This window comes from Pleurodeles waltl, chromosome 12 (assembly GCF_031143425.1).
Source record: "Pleurodeles waltl isolate 20211129_DDA chromosome 12, aPleWal1.hap1.20221129, whole genome shotgun sequence".
Classification (NCBI taxonomy): domain Eukaryota; kingdom Metazoa; phylum Chordata; class Amphibia; order Caudata; family Salamandridae; genus Pleurodeles; species Pleurodeles waltl.
Genome location: NC_090451.1, coordinates 605778421 through 605800242, shown reverse-complemented (window position 1 = coordinate 605800242; position 21822 = coordinate 605778421). Strand labels below are relative to the sequence as shown.

General features: G+C 40.4%; 1 protein-coding gene across 1 annotated transcript in view; it reads right to left on the bottom strand.

The window, feature by feature from the left end:
* The window catches only part of INSRR (insulin receptor related receptor), a 449037-nt gene that overhangs the window by 6346 nt on the left and 420869 nt on the right, over positions 1 to 21822 (bottom strand). The window contains exons 17-21 of the mRNA XM_069217860.1: positions 17057 to 17286; positions 12397 to 12507; positions 11187 to 11346; positions 9932 to 10061; positions 3570 to 3704 (exon numbers count right to left, since the gene is read on the bottom strand). Of these exons, the coding sequence (XP_069073961.1) occupies positions 3570 to 3704; positions 9932 to 10061; positions 11187 to 11346; positions 12397 to 12507; positions 17057 to 17286 (766 nt within the window). The remainder of the gene's footprint in view (positions 1 to 3569; positions 3705 to 9931; positions 10062 to 11186; positions 11347 to 12396; positions 12508 to 17056; positions 17287 to 21822) is intronic.

Here is a 21822-nt window from a genome sequence, read left to right as displayed (position 1 = left end):
GTATGTCTTCTAGGTCTAGACCCAACTGACCTACTTGTTGAAAATAATGTGCTTCCATCTTCCCCTGTGGTGTGCTGGCACACCACAACAGTGTGAGTCCACTTGAAATTCCAAAGCCCATTACACTCAAAATACACCTCTGGTCCAGCTGTTAATGTTTCAGAGATATATTAACCTATTATTCTGACATACCAAAAGTATCGGACCAGTCATTAATATACTATTCTCCAAAGTCTTCAGGGGTTCAAAAATACACCATTTTCACCCAGATCACCATAGTACCACTTATAAGTCATATCAGAGGTTGTCAGTGCACTACCCCATTGCAGTACAAGTGAAACCTCTGCCACCCAAACCAAGTATATCTCCTAATCTGCTTTACATTTTTTCCAATTCTGATTGACCAATACTGTGTTCAGCCCCATTCCTACTGGTCAGAAACCAACATGGTCTGCCTAACGTGAGGAGTGTACCAAGATATTGATCCTGCACCCCATGGGAACAGTTCAGCCCAAACTGCCAGGCCAGGTCCTCTCTGGACCGGAAACAAGTATCCTGGGGCAGACTGATTTGCATATGGCTGGGTCCACACTAGGGTGGTGTGGTGAGTAAAAAAAACAATAGATTAAACCCAGATCTGTCATTGGGGGTGAATGTTTGATTTGTTTAGCATTCCGTCCATCATCTGTTTTTTTTTTGCTTTCATCACCCTAAGTGGGAAGAGTATGCCCAGATGTGGGTCCTGTGCTGGCTGTTCAAGCTAGTCTGGCCGATGACGTGTGATACCCTGAAACTGGTTCCAGGATGCTTGTTTCCGGTCAAGGGAGGATCTGCCCTGGAAGTTCGGAGTGGACTATTCCCATGGGGAGCAGGGTCAAGGATGATTTGCATACGGCTGGGTCCAAACTAGTGTGGCTTGGTGAATAAATAAATAAAAATATGGATTAAACCTAGATCTGTCACTGGGGGTGAATATTTGATTTGTTCAGTATTCTGTCCCTCATCTGTTCTTTTTGCTTTTGTCACCTTAAGTGGGAAGGGTATGCCCAGACGTGGGTCTGATGCTCAAGCTTTTGAAAGGGACATCAACAATACAAGGATGAGATTGGTAGTCAGACGGTTCAGAAGCAGGTGCTTGTGGGTTTGCCTGAGGGGTGAAGGCATTCTCTGGCTGCTTCATGCCTTAGGATGGTCAAAAAAAGCTGTGGTAAATAGGCATAGAACAGGCGGCCCTTAAATTGTAGCAGTTAAACATATTTTATTGAAATGTCATCATAAATATATCAAATTTACAAAAGCGTGGATATCATTTTCAAACCTAATTTAATATATTTGGTGTTAAAAGTGGTGAAAAACAAATATAATACAAACAAATTAATTTCCTTGTTGATTACTAGTAGCAGGATAAGTAAAAGTGAATTGGGCACAACCTGCATACATAAATTTAAAAGTGAACCAGTTTGGACCTAGCATATGGCTGGGTCCAAACTGGGGCGGTGTGGTAAGCAAACAAAAAATGGATTAAACCCCGATTTGTCCCTATGGTTAAATGTTTGATTTGTTAAGCATTATGTCTATCATCTGTTTTTTTACCTATGTATTTAGATGGCACTCTTTTAAATTCCCTGGGATTATTGCTTAAACTTTAAGACCAGCAGAATGTTTGCACAACAATCCAAGCCAGATGATATTCAAGCATGAACGCCACTCAAAAAAGAGGCATTACCATATAACCTGATAGTTTTCAGTTTTCTGTTCTCTTTAAAAAATAGTTTAGCACTTTTAAGAGTTGTAGTCATGCTTAGTTTAAATTGAACCAACTGAACCGATCACAAAACCACAATTTATAAAAGGAAATCTAAGGACAGTAAAAGATGTGCCCCAGGGACATGGAGTCAATTAGTAACCCTCCTTTAGAGCTCTGGTTGAAATGTCCCCACATTGAAATTCACTACACTAGTACAAAGATGGGAAGTACTGATGAACTCATCTTGCAGGTGGTGAGTAGACACGTGGGTCCAGATCGTTTAGTATGTGCAAAGGAAAACCTGGTAAGATGGACAGAATTTAGTTACCAAGGTGATCCAAACTCTCCGCCCTTGGGGTGAGCGGGCTTTACCTCCTATAGCAGTAAAAGGAGGAAGTGAACCCCCACAGTTGAATATCTCTTCACAAAGTCTCCCTTTTTATTGAAGATTCCGGTGAAGACTGTTAGTGGATGTTGAGAAATGTTTCACAATGTTTAATTGAAATGTGGTCATTAGGGCTCAGAAGAAAATGTATTTTATGCCAAGTCTGAGGTTAGTGAATTGGGATGCTATTGGGGGCTGGGGGCCAGTGTTGGTTTGGGAGAGTTCTGATTCCAAGTTTGCCCAGTTTAAATGGGGAATAATGCATTGGTTCAACCTTACTGGCAAGAAATACTGAAAAACAGTGGAGTATTACATTTTTGACACTGTTTTCCCTTTGTAGATTTCTTCTGGAACCGCCTTGAAGAATTTGTGTAGGGAAAAATGAGTTTACAAGTGCAATCTGCGCTCAGTTTGTAAGCCAAGATCTGGGGTGAACACCGTGGTGCTTAGTAACAGGCATCTAGCGCCAAAATATCTAGCATATATAAATATCTCCATTTAAAGACCTTGACAACCACTTAAACCTATTAATAAGGAAATCCCCCACAAATGTAATAGAAATGGGATTAGAGTACTTCAACCAGCCTTACAGTAGTTAGCTACAGAGGTTTGGTGAACAAAACAGGTGTAGAATGTTGCAGGAAGGTATGTATGCATGGTAGATATTTTGATGGATTTGTTGAACAAAATTCTTTGACCTTAAGCTTCTGTAAATTGGGCTTTTTCTGAGGGTTTGTTTGTTACTACCCGCCTCGCCTTTTCTAACAGAGCTAGCCTTGCATTTCACTTTTAGATTTATGTATGCAGGATGTGCACAAGTCACTTATCATGCTACTAGTAATCAATAAGGACATGAATTTTTTGTATTCAATTTATTTTTCACCACTTTTAACATCAACATATATGAAATTAAGTTTGAAAATGATTTCCAAGCTCTTGTAAATTTGATATATTTATGATAACATTGTGTTTAACTGCTCAAACTAAAGGGTAGCCTATTTTATGACTATTTGCCACAGCTTTTTCTGGCCATCCTGACGCATGAAGCAGCCAAGGAATCCCCCACCCTTCCGGCAAGCCCAAAGTACCTGCCTCTGAACCATGTGACTACCAATCTCATCCTTGTATTGTTGGTGTCCCTTGTATTGTTGGTGTCCCTTTCAAATGCCTGTTTGACAGGCTTTCCTCTAAGGGAATACAATCTCACTAATTTCACTTTTCCAAATCAATCCATGATCCCAGGAGTAAATTTGAACAAGTGATTCAGACAACAGTATTCCTGTAGGGTTACAGTTCAAGATCCAGAGAGATACCTTTATGGTGTCTTTTGTCTTCAGTATTAAGATTACGGTACCTAACATGACTGCATCAGCACATTTTTGTGTTGCAGCCCAGAAAATCATCCACTGACTTTTGTACTACACAGGCTATACTCACAGTTTCTCTGGGCAGTTCTCTGGTTTTTCTAAGACACCATTGTCGATCACGAAGTGTAGGACCTGCTCATTAGACATCCCCTGATAAGGCTGCTCTGCCAGTGTGGCGATCTCCCACAACACAACTCCGAAGGACCTGAGGAGGGCAAAAAGAAATGTGGTTTACTTAATAATTCAATCAGAACTTCTGTTATCGGAACCTAAGTTACCTACCTCTTTACTAGCCAGTGGGGCTAATTATAGCAATACAAAGACTGATGTTAGGATGGTCTTTCACTTCCGGCTGGATAGTGCATTTTGCGGAGCGCTGGGCTAGAAGGTTCCAGTTTCTAATTTGAGAGGCAATGCTAAAACAATAGAATGGAATGCACAAAGAGGGTTCTTCTTACCTATACCCAATCTTCCAATTATGATTTTTTGCTTCATGTTTTTTTCATACTAATCATTGTGCTTCAGTTGATGTTGGTATATTTTCTCCTTGGTTTTGTTTTGATCCACAAACAAATGTTCATATCTCCCAACCAGTCGGGTATTAATTTAGTGCTGGGTTCTCTACCTTTAAGTGAAACAAAGGGGGGCACTCAAGTAACTAGATTGGGTGAGGTGTCATAAAACCATAAGTAATCACGCAGGGACTTATCTACATTCTGGCCATTTACTATAGCTAACTGAATGTCTTTTAACATACTGTTAGCCCTTTCCACAATTCCATTCGCTTCAGATAGACTGTTCTTTCAAGTTTAATTTTTACTATTCATAAAAAGTCCCTAATTTCTTGGGATGTACACTTGACTCCATTGTCTGCAACTAAAAGGCAATGGTATTCTTTCTTTACTGAAGTAATCTTTTAGCAATTCAATCAGTATAGCAGTAGTGGTGCAATGCACCAATTTTGTGGTTATCTAATGTGAATTATATTCTATTGGGACCACCCTACATTTTTTTAAATGTCCCAACTCCTTTCATGGGCCCAATTATGCCTATAGTCAATTTTCCCAAGGGTAAAGCAGCACTTCTACAGAAGACAGAGGTGCTTCACGTATATTTTTGATTTTGCCACTTCTTGCACAACTGACAACATTCTTTGCCTTTTGTTCAATAATGAAGTCTATTCTTAGGAACCAAAATTTATCACTAGTGTTATTTTTTGTTAAGCTTCTGTCCCTCATGAGGAAAGTCAACCATATTCTCCTTCAACCCTACAGGTAGGACAATTTTACAACAACAAAAATGTTGTCATTTTGGATGTTGAGTTCATGTCTAACATCCTAAAAATCTCTCAGCTCTTCCATGAGTCCACCACACCTTGTAGGCTAACCATTAAGAATTAATTCATTTAATTGAATGAATATGGAGTCCTTTTCCATGCACTCATTCCAGTCACACTCTGAGATTTCAGGTATGGTTATGTTAAAGATAAGGCTATCCATTTGTTCTTCTAGCACATCTTGTTCTAAAAGTGCCCTCAAAAGATAATCTGCAACTTTATTTTCCTACCCTGACACATAATCCATTTTGAAACAATATTTTTCTAGTCCCAATATCCAGTTGGCAACACGTGGAGTACTGAGTACTGCTCTGTTAATGGAAGAAACATATGTAAGGGGCTTATGGTTGGTGCAAACGGTAAAATGTATGCCCCACAAAAAGAATTTAAAGTGTTTTACTGGTAAATACCACGCCAAGGCTTCTCTATTACACATAGTTTGTTCAACTTTGGTTAGACATCTCAAAGCAAAAGTGATTATTTTCGCTTCACCCTCCACCCTCTGTGATAATGTTGCTTCCAAACCATTGTTACTAGCATCTGTAGTAAGGAATATTTATTTTAGGGTCAAAGGAACCCAAGGCAGATGAAGAAGAAATCTTGTTCTTGAGTGTATTAAGCATTACTTTATGTTTCTCATCCCAAATAAATTCCTTGATTTTCTTTAACAACTCATGTAAACTATTACATTTGTCAGCAGAGCTATTTTCATATTTTGACATGTATTCAATCAGACCTACAAAGAAGCGTAGTACATCTTTATTTTGGGGTTATGGAGCCTCCTTTACAGCTTGAATCAGACTGGTTTTTGGCCTGAACCTCTCCTTTGATATTGTGTGACCTAAATAATCTAGTGAACCAACTCTTTTTTGATACTTACTTTTTTTTTTTTTTTTTTTTTTTTTAACAGTAAGACCAGCCTCCGGCAGTCTTTTAAATACTTCACATAAAGTATTGTCATGATCTTCAATTGATGCACCAGACACCAATATATCATCTTGGAAATATAAAGTGTTCCCTATAACTTTTAAAACAAGGTGAATAATTTTTGAAGGTCTGCAGATGCAAGCTCAAATGGCATTCTGCAAAACATGTAGGCTCCCATTGGGGTTTTCAAAGCTGTTAGAGGCCTGGAATCAGATTGTTGATCTTCTTGATGACAGACCATCAAAAGATCGATTACATTCATATATTTTGCTTCCCCATGGTACGTAGCATTTCATTGTTATGTGAAAGTGGGTGTCTTTTGACCCAGATATTCTTGTTCAGGCTGTGCAAGTCTACAAAAAGACGAATACTTTGTCCATTAGCTTTAGATGCAATAACTGTATGAGCCAACCACTGAGCATTCTATTGGCTGAATAACTCCCATCTCAAACAGTTTGTATAATTCCTTTTCTAAAGGTTCTCTCAACATGTTGGGAACTGGACAAGGTCTATGTACCTCCGGGTTGGCTCCAACTTTCAGTCCGATCTTATGTTAGATATTTGTATAAATTACGAAGACCATCTGAAAACTGAAAATAAAAGAAGAACTTCATCACACATATCTTTGTTATCTACAGTATTGTCTCCAAGTAGCACTTGGCCCTTGGTATTGGGATTTAGAATTCTTCTCAGTTCTTTCTGATGTTGCCACCTAAAAGATTAGAATTCTTCTCCACTACATATATTTTCCCAACTGGAGACCTATCTTTAAAACCTACATGTATTTTTATCAAGCCCACCAGTGGCATGGGATCTTTGGTATACTCTTCAGGTGAAATATCTGCTATTTCTAACATTAGTTTTTTATGTCTCTGCATTTTGTCAAAATACACATATTTAAAAATGTGAAGGGGAACAAGAATCCGGATACATCATCACTGCATTTCCATCTAACTACACTTTACATTTGGGATAATTCAAACTCGACTTTTCGTCTGTATTGTTCACTTGGAATACATTTTTTTCTCTCCAGTTTCAGTATGCTTGCTAATTGTTACTCCATCTCTACACATTCTAGCAAAACGCCTTCTACTGTTACCTTTCCTGCATGTGGAATTTCTGGCTTGGCATTAAAAATTGTTTGCTAAATGGTTGCTGCTACCACATTGGAAACATTCAAATATATTCTCCTCCCTATTCATTCTAGTTTTATTTGCATCTTTACCCACAACTTTACATATCTCATTAACTGGATTCCCATACTGGATATCTGCAACCAGTTCAGTAGGTGTTTTCATTTCTTTCATGCAATTAGCTGTATGTTTTATAGATCTTACAATGTCTATAGCTTCTTTTAAAGCTAGATTTTTAGATAACAATGTTTCTTATATGTGTGGATTATTTGTGCATCCTAGTAACTGATTTCTTATTAAAGAGTCTGTGAGATTTTCAAAATCACATAACTTTGCTAGTCCACGTAACAATGTAATATAATTTGTGATACTCTCCTGTTCATGTTGGTCTCTATTGAAGAATTTATGCTGCTCCCGAACAACATTTACTTTGTGTCTCCAAAATGTGCTTCTAGTTTCATAAAGGCTACCTTATAAACATCTGCTTCGTCTTGCTCACCTTCACTATTTATGGTTCTGGTAATGTTCCACAAATTTTACGGACTTGAATACCAAATCATGCAACAATGTATGTTGTTTCCTCACTGCCATCAGGTATGACTCAGATAATTTTACCCATTCCTTCCAGGGTATTTGTGGTTCCCCTATTCTATTTAAAAAGGAGGGGAGTTGGTTCATGCTCACTGCTGCCATAATATGTTGTAGTACAGACAAAATATGGATTACAATGTTAATATGGATGACGTTCAATTATATACTACAATAAGAAATTTAATGATGTGCTTTAAACTAATAATTTGAACAATAGTCTACTGGTAGTAGTTCTATGAATATTCTTAATAACTAGTAGAGAACACCTTTCTAATATCACTAATAGTAATGTTCCATCAAGATGTTTACCCTACACGTATGTGTATGGTCACCATGCAGCACAAGAATAAAATATTTAATACTTTTGTAATATTATTATCCAATTTATTAAAAGTTGGTGTTTCCTTTCAAAGGCTCTGTGGAAACTGTTTAATTTTGTCTTATACTCCTTGAAAGCCAACATCATGGTGTGTGTCACCGTAAAGTTGCCTGAATATAGTTAAAATGGCAACACTCTTCCAACACACAGTAAATGGTGTGTGCATCCCCAATTGCTTCTTAATTTATGTGAAAAACAGTGTGGAGAAAATGTAATGTTATTGTTTCTGAATAATTTAATGATCCGGATGCCTGACAAATTGTTTTCCACCTCACATGCGGGTTGAACCTCAAAGGCATACAGGTCTTTCTCTGACAACTCCTCTAGAGAAATGCAGCTCCCAAAAGCTGATGGGCATTCTTAGGTATTTTCTTCCGCTAGCTGATGTCTTCAGCTCACATGTTGCTGGTGTGCAATGAGGATTCCCAAAAAGAGGAAAAGCAGGCTGTAACTTTGCTGGTGCAAGGAGGTGTTTATAGAAAGAAAAAGTGGGGGATGCTTCTCCCAATAATGCATGTGCTATCGTCAACTGCTACCTCACGACGTGAACTCTAAAAGATGTAGCGTCTCAGAGAAGGCATGTAGTATGTCAGTAGGAGAGAGGATTGAAAGGGGAAGTGACTGTAGTTGTCCCCTTCACAGTCCAGTCCTTGTTGCCAGTAGTACAATATGAAGAAATGGAAAGACTCGACAGACAGTAACAGAGTCTTCCTTATTAACAGTCACCAGCTCTCCTCACACCGCAATCTCCAGAACATTAACGTTCTAAACAGCCTTCCACAAGGGAAGTACTACCTTTATGGAAGGGTGTAGGGGTGGGGGTGTGAGGAACATTCCTAATGGAAGGGCAGGATACCAGGATAAGTTATAACTAATTATATCTTACATTAAATATAGACATAACATTATAACACTTTGTTTTATGGATTCGCTGTCAATAACAACCATTATTGATCTTCCATTTCAGGGAGCTAGCAAGTACGATGGTGTATCTCCCTGGTTCTGTATTCTGGCTTCATCTCACCTAAAACAGCTTGCTATGCCAGCTACTGTGCAGCTTTGGGTATATTATTCTATTAATATTATAGTTGATTTAATACAGAGATGTGGTAAATGTGTTTTCTTACAAAGGGCATAAGGGGTCTCATTTGAGAGGCCACAAATGTTTAATTTTGGGGTTTCTTAGGATATTGACCATTGATCAGGTGGGCTGGGGTCTGTGAAAGTCAGTTGGTTTTCTGCCTAATACACAAGCGCTCTTGAAAGGCATCTAGCACTAGGACAGAATTATTTACATCAAGTTTATCTGATGTCCCAATTCATCTCTATTCTTTGATCACTGTCAATGAATTCATTCTTGAGTATTTGCACTATGACAAATTCTTGAATGATGAAAATCCATTCACCGTTTTTTAAAACCTCCAGGCAGTCAAGAACCCAGCCTTCTGGAAGCTCGGTAAGCCCTTTCTCAGACACATTCTCCCACATCGGTACTGCACAAAGTGAGATGCTGCATCTAACCTGAGATAGCCATACTACTCTATAAAGTTCTGTTAGCCAAGTTTCTTGGTTCTTTTTAATAAGGGCCTTTATCTACTTAGGATCTTTGTTAGGAACATGCTTGAAGTTTTTCTCAAGTTTTTCACTCTTCCATTAGGATCCGTTTTCCTGAGTGTTTCTTCTACTCTCTGGTACAACCAGCCATCTGATACCAGCTTTTATTGAGCCTCAAGCACTTTGCAGAGCTCATCCTTTGTCCCCCCTTCCTCTCATCTTTGCCTTGGATCAGTTGTTAGTTTCCGTTTTATCCTGCTGCCTACCGCTATGCTTTATTATTAAGCCTTTGGACATGGATTAGGAAATCAGAAAAACGAACACTAGGACATCCACAATCAGTAAAATAATATATAGAAACCAAAATGAAATCCATATACAAGTGACATCAATCAAGGTTCCACAATCACTCACACTGCACTCTGGACAATAGGAGGAGATCATTTACCACATCCTACTGAGCAAAGCTGTATAGTTTCCAGCTGCAACAAATGTTGCTCTTGTAAACTCACCAGACATCAGAGTGAGGAGTAAAGATGCCATCCTTGAGAGACTCTGGGGACATCCATCGAACAGGAAGCAGCCCCTTGCCACCTTTTCGGTAATAATCTGTTTCATAAATGTCTCGGGTCATGCCAAAGTCTTAGGCAAAAAGCGAGAAACAAAAAAAATAATAATAATAATCAGGACGTTTGCATCATTCCCATCGAACGCTACGTCTGCAGAAAAATAATAACTGGTGATATACAAAAAGAGACATATTGTTTGTCCAGAAATCTCATGATCAAATTCTGTATGACTACTGAGCTTTCGCACCCTGTTTGTACCTCCTAGTGTTATTAATTGGGCTCTGCAAGGTTTTGAATGCAAACACTTCTTTCTAATTAGGGCACTGGTCCATTGGATTGAACTAGAGACCTCATATAAATAGTGCATGTTATCCTTTAGTCAATAAAAAGCTCTTAACGAAAGTACTGCATAATACCTCTACTTCACGAGACACATGCTACCACTGATGTGTTAATACAAGGGGAACACTTGAAAGACACAAGGTATGCCATGGAACATTAGCATGTGTTATTCAGTAATCCATGAGGAAAACTTTATAATGAAAGGCAGGAATGTGATATTTGTACATTTGAAAGAACATTCCCAAAATGGAGAGACATGGTCTACATACAGAAGATTATTTAAAAAAAGAAGACCACACACTAGGGTGCTTTTAGCAGCTCAAGAAGCATCCAAAGCAAAGTAGGAAATGTGGTTTCATGTCCTAGAATCGGGAAAACCTGTTGACTTCTCAGGGAACTTTATCTTATGGTCAACCCCCCCCCAAATTTAACCTGTGCTTGAAAATAAATCAGGTTGGTAATTGTAAGTCAGAAATTGAAACCCGCACTCGTTTCGACGCCCTTTTAATTGTCTTTTTGACCAAAGAAGACTTTTCCTGGAACCGTTTAATTGAGAACCTCGTTGTGTGGCTTCTGTGATAAAGCTGTGATTAGCATTTCCTAAAACACAACCAAGTGCTGCAGAACGTCTTGGTGTGCATTCTTAATCTAGTGAAAGTCTACTTAAAAAGGCAGGTGGTTTACCTGTCTAGGGGGTGATGAATCATATGCAGTCTGTAACAGCTTTTCTTTTACATGAAGTGAATATATTAAACTTGTGAAGTAGAGATATGCTGAATACCATCTAAAGACAAAATACTACTGCATGCAGATGAGAAATTGTCTTTTGCAAAGGTATTCAGTTATGAGTACCCACCTCCAATCTTCACAGTGAAATCTTCTGATACCATGCAGTTGCGGGCAGCCAGATCCCTGTGGACAAACTTCTTGGCACTGAGATAAGCCATCCCGTCGGCTATTTCACCTGCCATTTGGATCATGTCTTTCAGGGTGGGAAGGGGTAAGCCAGGGTTGTTCTAAAGAGACAGAAAAATGATGGGGTTAAGCAAGACTGACTTTCAGCCAGGTGACACAACACATAGGCCCAAGACATAATGCACTTTGCACCAACAAGAATTACACATGGATGAAATCAAAACCTCACAGACCTAACAGAACCAAGACATACCACACACGTAACCAAGTCATACTACACAGCGAACCATATCATAATGCAGGTGACTGAGTTGTAACTCATGTAAACAATGCACCCTTTCCAAATAAGAAACATGTAAACCAGATACCACAGGACATTGTGTCATGTCACGTGACCATGACACACCACACACGCCACCATGCTAAACTACACATGGGACAAGGTACAATGGAGCATCTGAGCAAGTCAGACAGGCCTTCAAAAGTCATATTGTATATAACACAATGTCACACTTCATATGGGGTCATTTCCTCTGGATATATAACTACTTTTTAACACAGGAGATCAACTCATGCCAGTCAGTGGCCTAAGTCACACAACACACGAGGCACCATCATCCCGCACATGACTAAGTTTAACTACTCATCAGATAAAGACATGCGGCAAAACCCGCCTAGTCATGACATTTCAGTGTAAAACTTAAACCACCTATTTAATCACACAAAATCACACAGAAAACTAATACACGATAAAGAGAGAAACTCATCATCGCACCAAATCGTACTGCAAGTGTCAAAAAAACATATGTAGCCAAGGTGAACTGCACATGGGATAAAGTCATAATGAACAATCACATCCTCTTTATTTCTGTGCAGTGTTTAATTTTACTGCTGAGAAACATGTCAGAAGAATTATACATGTTCCTTACAATAGTTGGCAAAATATATATTTGTGTAAAGGCTAAGTTGGGATGGACAAAGCTGTAGTACTTTGGTATTGCAAACGTCATAATTTGTTAAACTGCTTATATTTTCAAAGTGTGCACATTATAAAAAAATAAATCAGCTGATGACGTCTACTAAATACAGGGTTTAAAGGAGAAAACTCTGCAAACCCAGCTTTTAGGGAGAAAACACGATGTATTTATTACCTCCGACTCTGGCCTGAGGGAGCGAAGATAACTTTTCAAATCGCCCCTGGTCATCAACTCCATTATGACCAAGGCTGGCTGGCCCTGTGACACCACTCCTAAAAGGCGCACCTGTTGGGGGAAAGAAAGACATCAGTATCTCAGATTTGGTACGTATTAATAAATGTGATAAAACAGAAGTTAATCTTGAGACAAGCCATGATCCCTCAACAGATATCATCAGCACCGTGAGACCCAATGGGTGGAAGAGGGCATTAGAAGAGATCCATAACTCAATATAGCAACAGAAGATGCACATTCAAATTATTAGGACCCTCGAGTGGTACTCATACTGGCTCAGCAAGAACAATGCATTGAGTGCTAGTTTGTCTTTGACTACTTTTTCCCAGCATTCTGAAGTCAATGAATAAGTGTAACAGGGACATAAAGCAGAGGAGATACAGCTGGACTGCCGACTGATTCTCAGAGTACTGGACTGCAACAAATGTAATGCAATCAACATCTTCTCAAAAGTAAAACAATCAACAAAAACAGACAGCCTACCAACAGTGCAAAATAAACTTCCTCACGATCACACATAGCACAACAGCAATTGACACTTACCACAATTATTTTCATTCTCAAGTCATCCACCTTCAATAATATTACTCCCCTGCCTCCTAAATAGTCTGAGATCCCTCATTTGTAAAACGTGTGCACAGTTTTACATTTAACCAATAGGCCACTTCCACAAGGCATACTCGGAGAAACCCTAAATGTAGGACAACTATCATGCTCCTAAAGAAAGTCAGCCCAGACCACAACAACCTGGACAATTATCAACCAATCGCCCACCTCCCATCCATTAGTAAAAGATTTGAAAATGGTGTTGCCGTCAAGTGTAGACAGCAGACAGCCAAAGATCAATTCCTAGATGACTTTCAGTCAGACTTTAGACTATGTTGCAGCACTAACCCAGACACCATCCACGTTATAGACCACAATCTTCTCACCACAGAAAAAAGAAATACCTAACTACCTTCCCTACTTAAATAGACAGCAGCCTTCAACTCCACTGACCATCCATCTCTAATCAATATCCTTTAATTGCATATGCAGATTGATTCTCTGGTTCAATAATTGGAATGCCCTTTACATCTTTATTTACCCTCAGTTTGTCAACAGGACCACCTCAACATTTTAATATTTGTCAATAAGCTGCAGGGCTGCATAAATCCAATATCAGCTTGAATTTAGAACTACTCTAAAGCTCATAACCAACTGTGGAATCAACTTGAAGCAATATTGTGGATACATGCAACTGTAACTAGACGTCTTCACAGTTGAAGACGTTGACTGTTTAAAAAACACGTCCATCATAGAAGAAAATATCTGCTTGAAACTAAACCTAGTCAAGATGACGTACATCCTCCAAAGCCGTTAAGCACCATAACGGAAGTGGCTGCTCAATATGTTCTAGTAATGTTTGTTAGACTTGGCATCCTTGGCATGGTCTCCACTAACGTTTTGCCTCTGCTCCACAGGTTGTTTCTGTGTGCTGGACCCTGTTTTACTGTTTTGTTTGCTCTGGACACTTTACCACTGCTGACCAGTGCTAAAGTGTAAGTGTTCCCTGTATACATTATATGTGTAAATTGACTTATCCATGATTGGCATATTTTATTTACTAGTAAGTCCCTCATAGAATGTACTGGCGGTGGCCAGGGCCTGTAACTCAAATGTGACTAGTGGACCTGCAATACTGATTGTGCCAGCCACACTAGTAGCCCTGTAAATATGGCTCAGACCTGCCACTGCAGTGTCTGTGTGTGCAGTTTTAAACTGCCAATTCGACTTGGCAAGTGTACTCACTTGTCTGGCCTAAACCTTCCCTTTTTATACATGTAAGGCACCCCTAAGGTTGGCCCTAGGTAGCCCCATGGCCAGAGTGCAGTGTATGTTAAAGGTGGGACATGTACTGATGTGTTTTACATGTCCTAACAGTGAAATACTGCCCAATTCGTTTTTCACTGTTGCAAGGCCTAGCTCTCTCAGATGTTACCATGGGGGCTGCCTTTAAATATTATAATGTGCAGATTCCCTTTGGGAGCAGATTGAAATTTGGAGTTTAGGGTCTCTGAACTCACAATTTAAAAATAAATCTTTTGGTAAATGTTGTTTTTAGATTGTGTGTTTGAAAATGCAACTTTTAGAAAGTAGACATGTTCTTGCTTAAACCATTCTGTGACTCTGTCTGTTTGTGGAGTCCCTGTCTGGGTCAGTTTGACAGTTGGTCTTTATGCACCTCTCCTCTAGACAGTGACACAAAGGGAACTACAGTGTAGCCTGCATATCCTAATGAGCCATCTGGGCTGGAGGGGAAGGGAAGAGTGGTCACTTACACCTGAAAAGGCTGTGCCTGCCCTCACATAATGCAGTCTACAACCCCCTGGTGTGTGTCTGGGGCCTGGCCTGGGCAAAGAAAGATCTTGTGAACAACAGAGACTTCCCTTTTGAAGTAGGCCTACTTCAAAGGCAGAGAGGGGTATAAGTAGTGGACCCAAAACCTCTGAAAATCAGATTACTTCTGGAACCAAGAGGAACCTCTGCCAAGGAGAAGAGCTGGAGGAGGAGTACTACCCCTTTGCCAGTGACTGTGCCTTGCTGGGTTGGCCTGCAGTAGTTGCTTCTGCCCAAGAGAGGACAAAGACTGACTTTGTGTGACTTCCCACTGGTGAAGAATCTCCAAGGGCTTGAACTGACCTTGCCTCCTGTTGTCAGGGACATCAAAGTCTTCTCTCTGCCGGCCCCTGGACTCTCTGCTGAGACTCCTGCCTTGCCAAGTGGTGCCCTAACCAGTCTCTAGGCCCTTAAAAGGTGAAGCTGGTGGAAAAGGATAGAAATACACACAAAGACCGCCGTGCGGAGAAACTGTTGGTGCACCACCCGCAACACGACTGATAAACAACGCCTCCCAGCCTTGAGGCTAAAATCAATGCTCCACCTGCATCGCAGCTGGGAGATGGACGCATCGCAACAGGCAAAACAATGCACAAGACCCGCAGCGGCTGCTGTTAACGACGCAAGACCCACACAGCGCAGTTTTCTGACAACGTGCGACCGGATTTCAACGCAATATCGCTGGGTGTGAAAAATCAACGCAAAGCCGGTCCGGACCCGAAGTGCCTGTCCGGGGATCGACGCATCGCTCTCTTGCAGGAAAGAGGAGAAACAATGCACGCCGACCCGACTGGAGGAGGAACGACGCACAGGCTCACCTGCGAGTGAGAAATCAATGCATCGCTGGCCTTTTTCGACGCACACTTGCCTGTACAGCTTTGTTTTTTACGCTAACTAGGTAGTTTGTGTAACAACAGCAATCTCACAGTTTTCTAAGGATTAAGACTCTTATTATTTTTAAAATTCATATCTTGACTAGTGTATGGTGGATTTTTGTTGTTTTGGTCTTGTTTGATTTAGATACATATTAACTATTTTTCTAAACTGGTGTGGTGTCCATTTTGTAGTGTTTCACTGAGTGTGTTGGTACAAATACTTGACACATTGCTTCTGAAGTTAAGCCTGCCTGCTCGTGCCAAGCTACCAAGGGGATGAGCGGGGGTTAACCGAGGGTGATTCTCCTGTACCCTACTAGAGCGAAGGTCCTTGCTTGGACAGAGGGTAACCTGACTGCCAACCAAAGGCCCAATTTCTAACAATGGTTCACATACCTCACCACAATGCACAACCACTTGACCTTTGTGGCACTGCAGCAATGACATGCACTCTGAGACAAAGAAGGAAATGCCCTCCAACATCTTGATTTGGTAGAAAATGACAGTCACAATTATGTGGTCATTATCTATGGGCCCTGGTACAATTCCACTTGCTGAACTAATGACAATTGCACATCTATGGCTTTACCATCGACTCCAACCTCTCCTTAAAAACACAGATTACCAGGAAAACATAGTGAGGTAGAAAATCTCACTCCTACAGGAAGCAAAACTTTACCTCCTTGAAAGATACATCAGAACCACTGTTAAACCTACAATTCTTTTACCTTTGAATGATGGCAATTGCCTTCTTTTTAGTGTTTATTTCCACCCGAAACTTCTGAAAAACATCCTTTGTGTTGCTTTACATCTCAAATGATTGTAGAGACTGGAGCATGCCCCTTTCACCATTATCATCTTCTCTGGTTGCCTCTGCAAGCTCTCCTCAACAAGACCTGTTGCACCAGACAAAGGAATTTGTCCAGGAACCAGTGCATTACAAGGAGAGAGAACAAAAAAAGAAAGTAACCAAAGCCAAGCATTCTCCGGGCACCTGCCTAGCAAATGAAACAACATCGCTCTGCTCATCAGGCTTGCAACTTCACCACTACTCCACTTAGAAAGGAACTGAAGCAGCAGCTGCACAAAGATCATATCATTCACCATCACCATTGAATTCATGGACCCTCTTTCCTTAGAGTACACATAGGAGCCCCTAGCGCCACCATAATTTCTTTGACGCTAAGGTAGCGTTAAGATGGCTTTTTCCCCATGGCATATTTACAAAGTGGCACAATGCATGCATTGGATATTTTGGGCATGTGGATAATAAGTTCAACTCTCGTAGAGAAAAAAGGAAGGTGAACAGGCACTAAGCAGCTTCCTTAGCACCTGTCTGTACGCACCACATGGTGGCAGTTGAAAGCCTTCATGACCGAAGCCTCATTTAGGAACTCGATGCGCTCCCGCATGCTCGCCAGCTCATTCACAGTCTTCAGTGCCACCTTTGTCTCCACCTCATCCTTCACAATGCCCTTGGCGATGCCCTCATAGACCATGCCGAAGGAGCCTTGGCCCAGCTCACGGATGATGTGAATTTTATCACGTGGGACCTCCCACTCATCTGGGATGTACACTTTGAAAAACAAACCAGAGACATGGAGGTCAACAGCTATCGAGAACATTATTGTATCACTTATTCTTGAAGCACCTTTACCTAATGTCTATTCTTACCACTCTTGGTCTACTTTTTGTGCAAAGACATGTCACATGCTCTCATCTCTTAAAAAATCTTTCATCCAAATTATTCTTTTAGCTGAAAAAAACGAGTTCCATTTCAACAGGATCAAGGAAAAGCTCAAACCGAAGCCATGACCCTTTACAGCCCTGGATGGAACACTGTAGCTGAGAGTGCATAAGTACACAATTCCAACCCCATTATTTTTTTTTTACAGAGTTAGATAGTTTTTCCCATCAGTGTCATCAATTTAAATAGGATCTTAGGTTTTTAAAACTTTAAGTGCATAATGGACAATCTAAGGACAGTCTTTTGCATTCTACACATAAGTTTGCCTTAAAAGTATAGCCCCAACAGCAGCAGCATATTGCCAAAAAATCCATACTTTTCCATGAATACATCAGAAAATCCATTTAGATTTTCAACAAATATTATACCAGCCTGTATTTATGCACATTTCTTGATTACATTTATCTACATTCTTTAATGATGTATTTTTCAATAGAAGCTGACAAGCACAATTTTGTCCTGCTTAACTTCATTTCATGGTTCTTGCATCAAGAAATGCTTGAAGAATGAAAGCCATGAAGCCAGTGTTTTACGATGACTGACCCTGAAGTTCCGATTTCTGAACTGATGTCAAGTCCTGGGGCTACACTATGAAGGTGGCCCCAGGCACAACAGATGTTTGTGTCTGGTTTTTACTCCAGCATCTGTATTTCAAAACAGTATGCGAAGGAAATACAAGAGCTACCCAATGCTGGCATTAGAAAGCTGGACTTGTACTCTTAATGAAAAATAGTGGTGCACCAGAGACTCATTTCAAAATGCAAGGCATAGCAAATTGCATAAGACACCATTAATCTAGGGTCATATGCAATGGCTCTAGCCTCTCAATGATACATTTGTTTAGTACATTTCAGCAGTTTTAGTCATTTGTTTGGCATATACATATAAAATAATGAACATGCACTCGGTGTCCCCAGTGCTCACACGAGACAAATAACAATGAGAGTGTTAACATAGAAACAAAACACTAAAAAACACGAATGGTTTTACGCCGCATATCATATCCAATATGTTTCCACAGCATGTCTTTCGTTCAATGTAAAGGAGCCTCAGTTTGTGCGTGTTGACGGCGTTGTCACCTTGTCAACAAGTTGAAACGTCATCATCAGCACTCAAGACAATTCTATGGACACCAAAGCAGGGTGCCTACAAGCATCCAGGATGAGTTTGTCCTCTAGGAAATGACCGTACCCTAAGACATTGCTCCACTGACCTATTTTTTGGAAAGGCAGAGAGAGCCTTCAAGAGTGTGAGCCCACATTCAATGGATGCTGCGAAAAGGAAGATCATGAAGAGAATGCCTGCAGCGCAACCATTACTGTCACTAGCCAGCTGCATGTTTTTAAAAAACCTAACGAATTCCTTAAGGAACACATGGACCACTGGTGCTCAACTCAGTGCCTGAGACAACACTGGTGCCACCATACCTCCTAAGAGCAAACCACACTCCCTTCCCCAGCGATGCGTCTCATTCCTATTACAGAAATTTGTTTTTTGCCCGCACTGTCAATTGCAATAGATCTATTTTCCTGCAAATTCGTCATCTTATGAATTATCATTTCAAGCTCTAAGCAAGTCTGAAAAAACTTTTCCCAAGCAATATTTCTACACCACTTCAAGGTGGCACCAAGTGTCTGCAGCAGTGACTCCACCACTGGATGTGATGACACTTGTGTATAATAGGAGGCAACCGGCAAAATCGCACCGGTTGTTGTTTTCTGTGCTTCTTCAGTACTGGTCTGGAGCTCTCAGGGTCTCGCTGACAAACTTCCTCAGCATTTTAATAGCAGATCAGTTAAATATTTCCTCTGACAGCTTCAGGTTTCAAGCCCCAATGAAGGTGCCGCAGGAAGATGTCCCTTTCTGACTCACATGGCATTTGCATATTGTGCCTAGGATGGGAGCATGTCTATGCACCTGAAGGTCATCTAAGCAGTGGCAGCTGGTAACAATTGAAAGTGATGGGGCATAAAAGTTAGGTATGATGTTTATATAGCAAGAGCAAGATCGTTGGAAAATGATGGCACTCAGGGATCCTACCCTGAAAAAAATTGAAAAAAGATTGGCAAATGTTGCATTTTATAGCGAAGGTTAGTAAAGAATTAAGTGAGAAAGCAAGGTGGTTGTAAAGCAACTGTGAATGTGTAGTCTTGAAATGTTTAAACACATTACTTCTGCCCCATCTCCTACTGCATTATTTTGCTCAACCATTGCTGTAGTGTGCAAATTGTACAGTGGGACAACTTCAGACCCTCTATCTGATGTGTGTGCTTGCTCAGTGTTTTGCACTGCATGTGGTATTGATTTTTAAAGAAAATTATCTAAGCCGGCTTGGGGAAGCACCCTTAACTGCTGGCTCCATTCATTTAGAAATATGTGCATCCACTGGTTTAAGTGGGATAAAAAAAAGTGTGTGGGGGGACTTTCAAAGGGGCCTGACTTAAACTTGTGCACTAAATTTCAGTGATTCCCAAAGCGTGCCATCTGACTGGTATTTTGGCTTCTATCTGAGCCTCCTGTTATAGCATCCTGATATAAAACATAACAACTGACATTCACCTAATGCCTGCCAGGACTATTGCATTTACCAGTGGTTGTTGGTGGTGTAAGATAAATGAGTAACAACAACGGTTTTGCTGTAAATAATTAATATTAAAAATGTTTCAATTCTGAAATTGCAAAACTGAAATAAAATGCAATTGAGGCCTGTGGAAGGAGTATTGGTTTTCAGTTATGAGCACCTTATGTTAAACATGTGTGCCGTTTTTCTCTCCGCATCTCATCCATCTGCATTTCTTAAACTTAATCTCTCTCCTTTACAACACTCTCTATTCACTCTCTCCTAAATGCACTCCCTCGCATCTTCTTCATTATATCCCCCCAAACATACATGCATGCACATCAATTCACCAAAATTCTAGGGGTAGCAGATGTGACATTAAACCTCATTTAACATTTTCCTTCACTCACACATGTATGCTTACACACACATTTACACATACACACACTTGTTCTCATATAAGCACACTGTCACCCGGAAGCGCCCACACAACCTACATTTGAAATTATTTTTTACTTGCCTTGGCTGCCAGGGAGGGTCAAATTCAAGCAAACGTAATTCATTGTTTATTACACTAATTGTGAATAATAACATATTATTTACTATTAGTGTAATAAAGAATTTACAAAAACAAGGAAAGTGGGACTGCCTTTGTGTGTCTGGGACTGATTTTGCCACCTCTGAGGGCAGGGGTCGCAAAAGCAGTGCCCTGGGTCACAAGGGGCAAGCTAGGGGTCACAGCTGCGACCACTAAAAGATGTCCATGCATACATGTAAGCACTTTGCTATGTGTGCTAAACAGAGAGACCAACCCACTGACAGGCACTGTCAGAAACTCACACTTCTTTCAACTTCAGCTCCAGAGCTCTCAATTGTGGCCCATCACCTGGCATGACTCAGTTCAAATGCACTACACAAGAATATTAAGATGCACAAAAAACAGAGAAACCCAACATGTTGGAAATAGCTAATACGCTTAGGGAATCCAATATTAAGTAAAACGTGTTAAACAGAAACAGGACCTAAATCCCTGCCATGCATTCCCTTAACATTTTTAGCTTTCATTGTTCAGAAATCAGTGAGTATTTTTGGCACAATGCTAAGGGCATGAATATGGGGCCCCCAAAGGGGACTGTTTCAATGTGTGTTTTAACACCATATCGCAGAGCCAGATCCCCAGAATTACGCAGTCACAAACTTCTAGAATGCCTTTCAAATCGTCTATCTTTCAAATCAAAATGTGTCCAAAGTGAGGAGAAAACATTCTAGAAACATTGCAACGATCAACCTGAATGAATCAGGACCTTACTAAACACCAAGTACGTGCCCCATACTCTAGACACTCATATTCATAGCATTGAACGTTTCTTGACATTTTTCTGGTATTCCACAAACCAAGACAGTGTATGCACATATCCTTTTGTGCTTGACTCCCTCAAAAGCTGAGGATACTTCGATCAATTTTGCCAGGGAGCATCACCCCGCACAACGTTTGGATCATCTTTGCCGGGGTACAAATACAACAGCTTCACTTCCCAAAGGGGCCAGGACCTACAGCAACTTCTTGGAGTGTCACAGTGGAGGAGTTCAGTGTGACCAGGTGTCTCAGCACTTTATACTTGATGCAAATTAGCATTAACACTTACATAACTGAGGACAAGGCGCAACATCTCACGTACCTTACTCACATTCAGTCCTACCCTGTGACGGATGGAAAAAGGTAGGATCTATGACCGCAAAATAAATTATGGTCTCAAACTCCCAATCAAGCAACAAGCCAGTTGGGATTTCTCTCCTCTGACTGT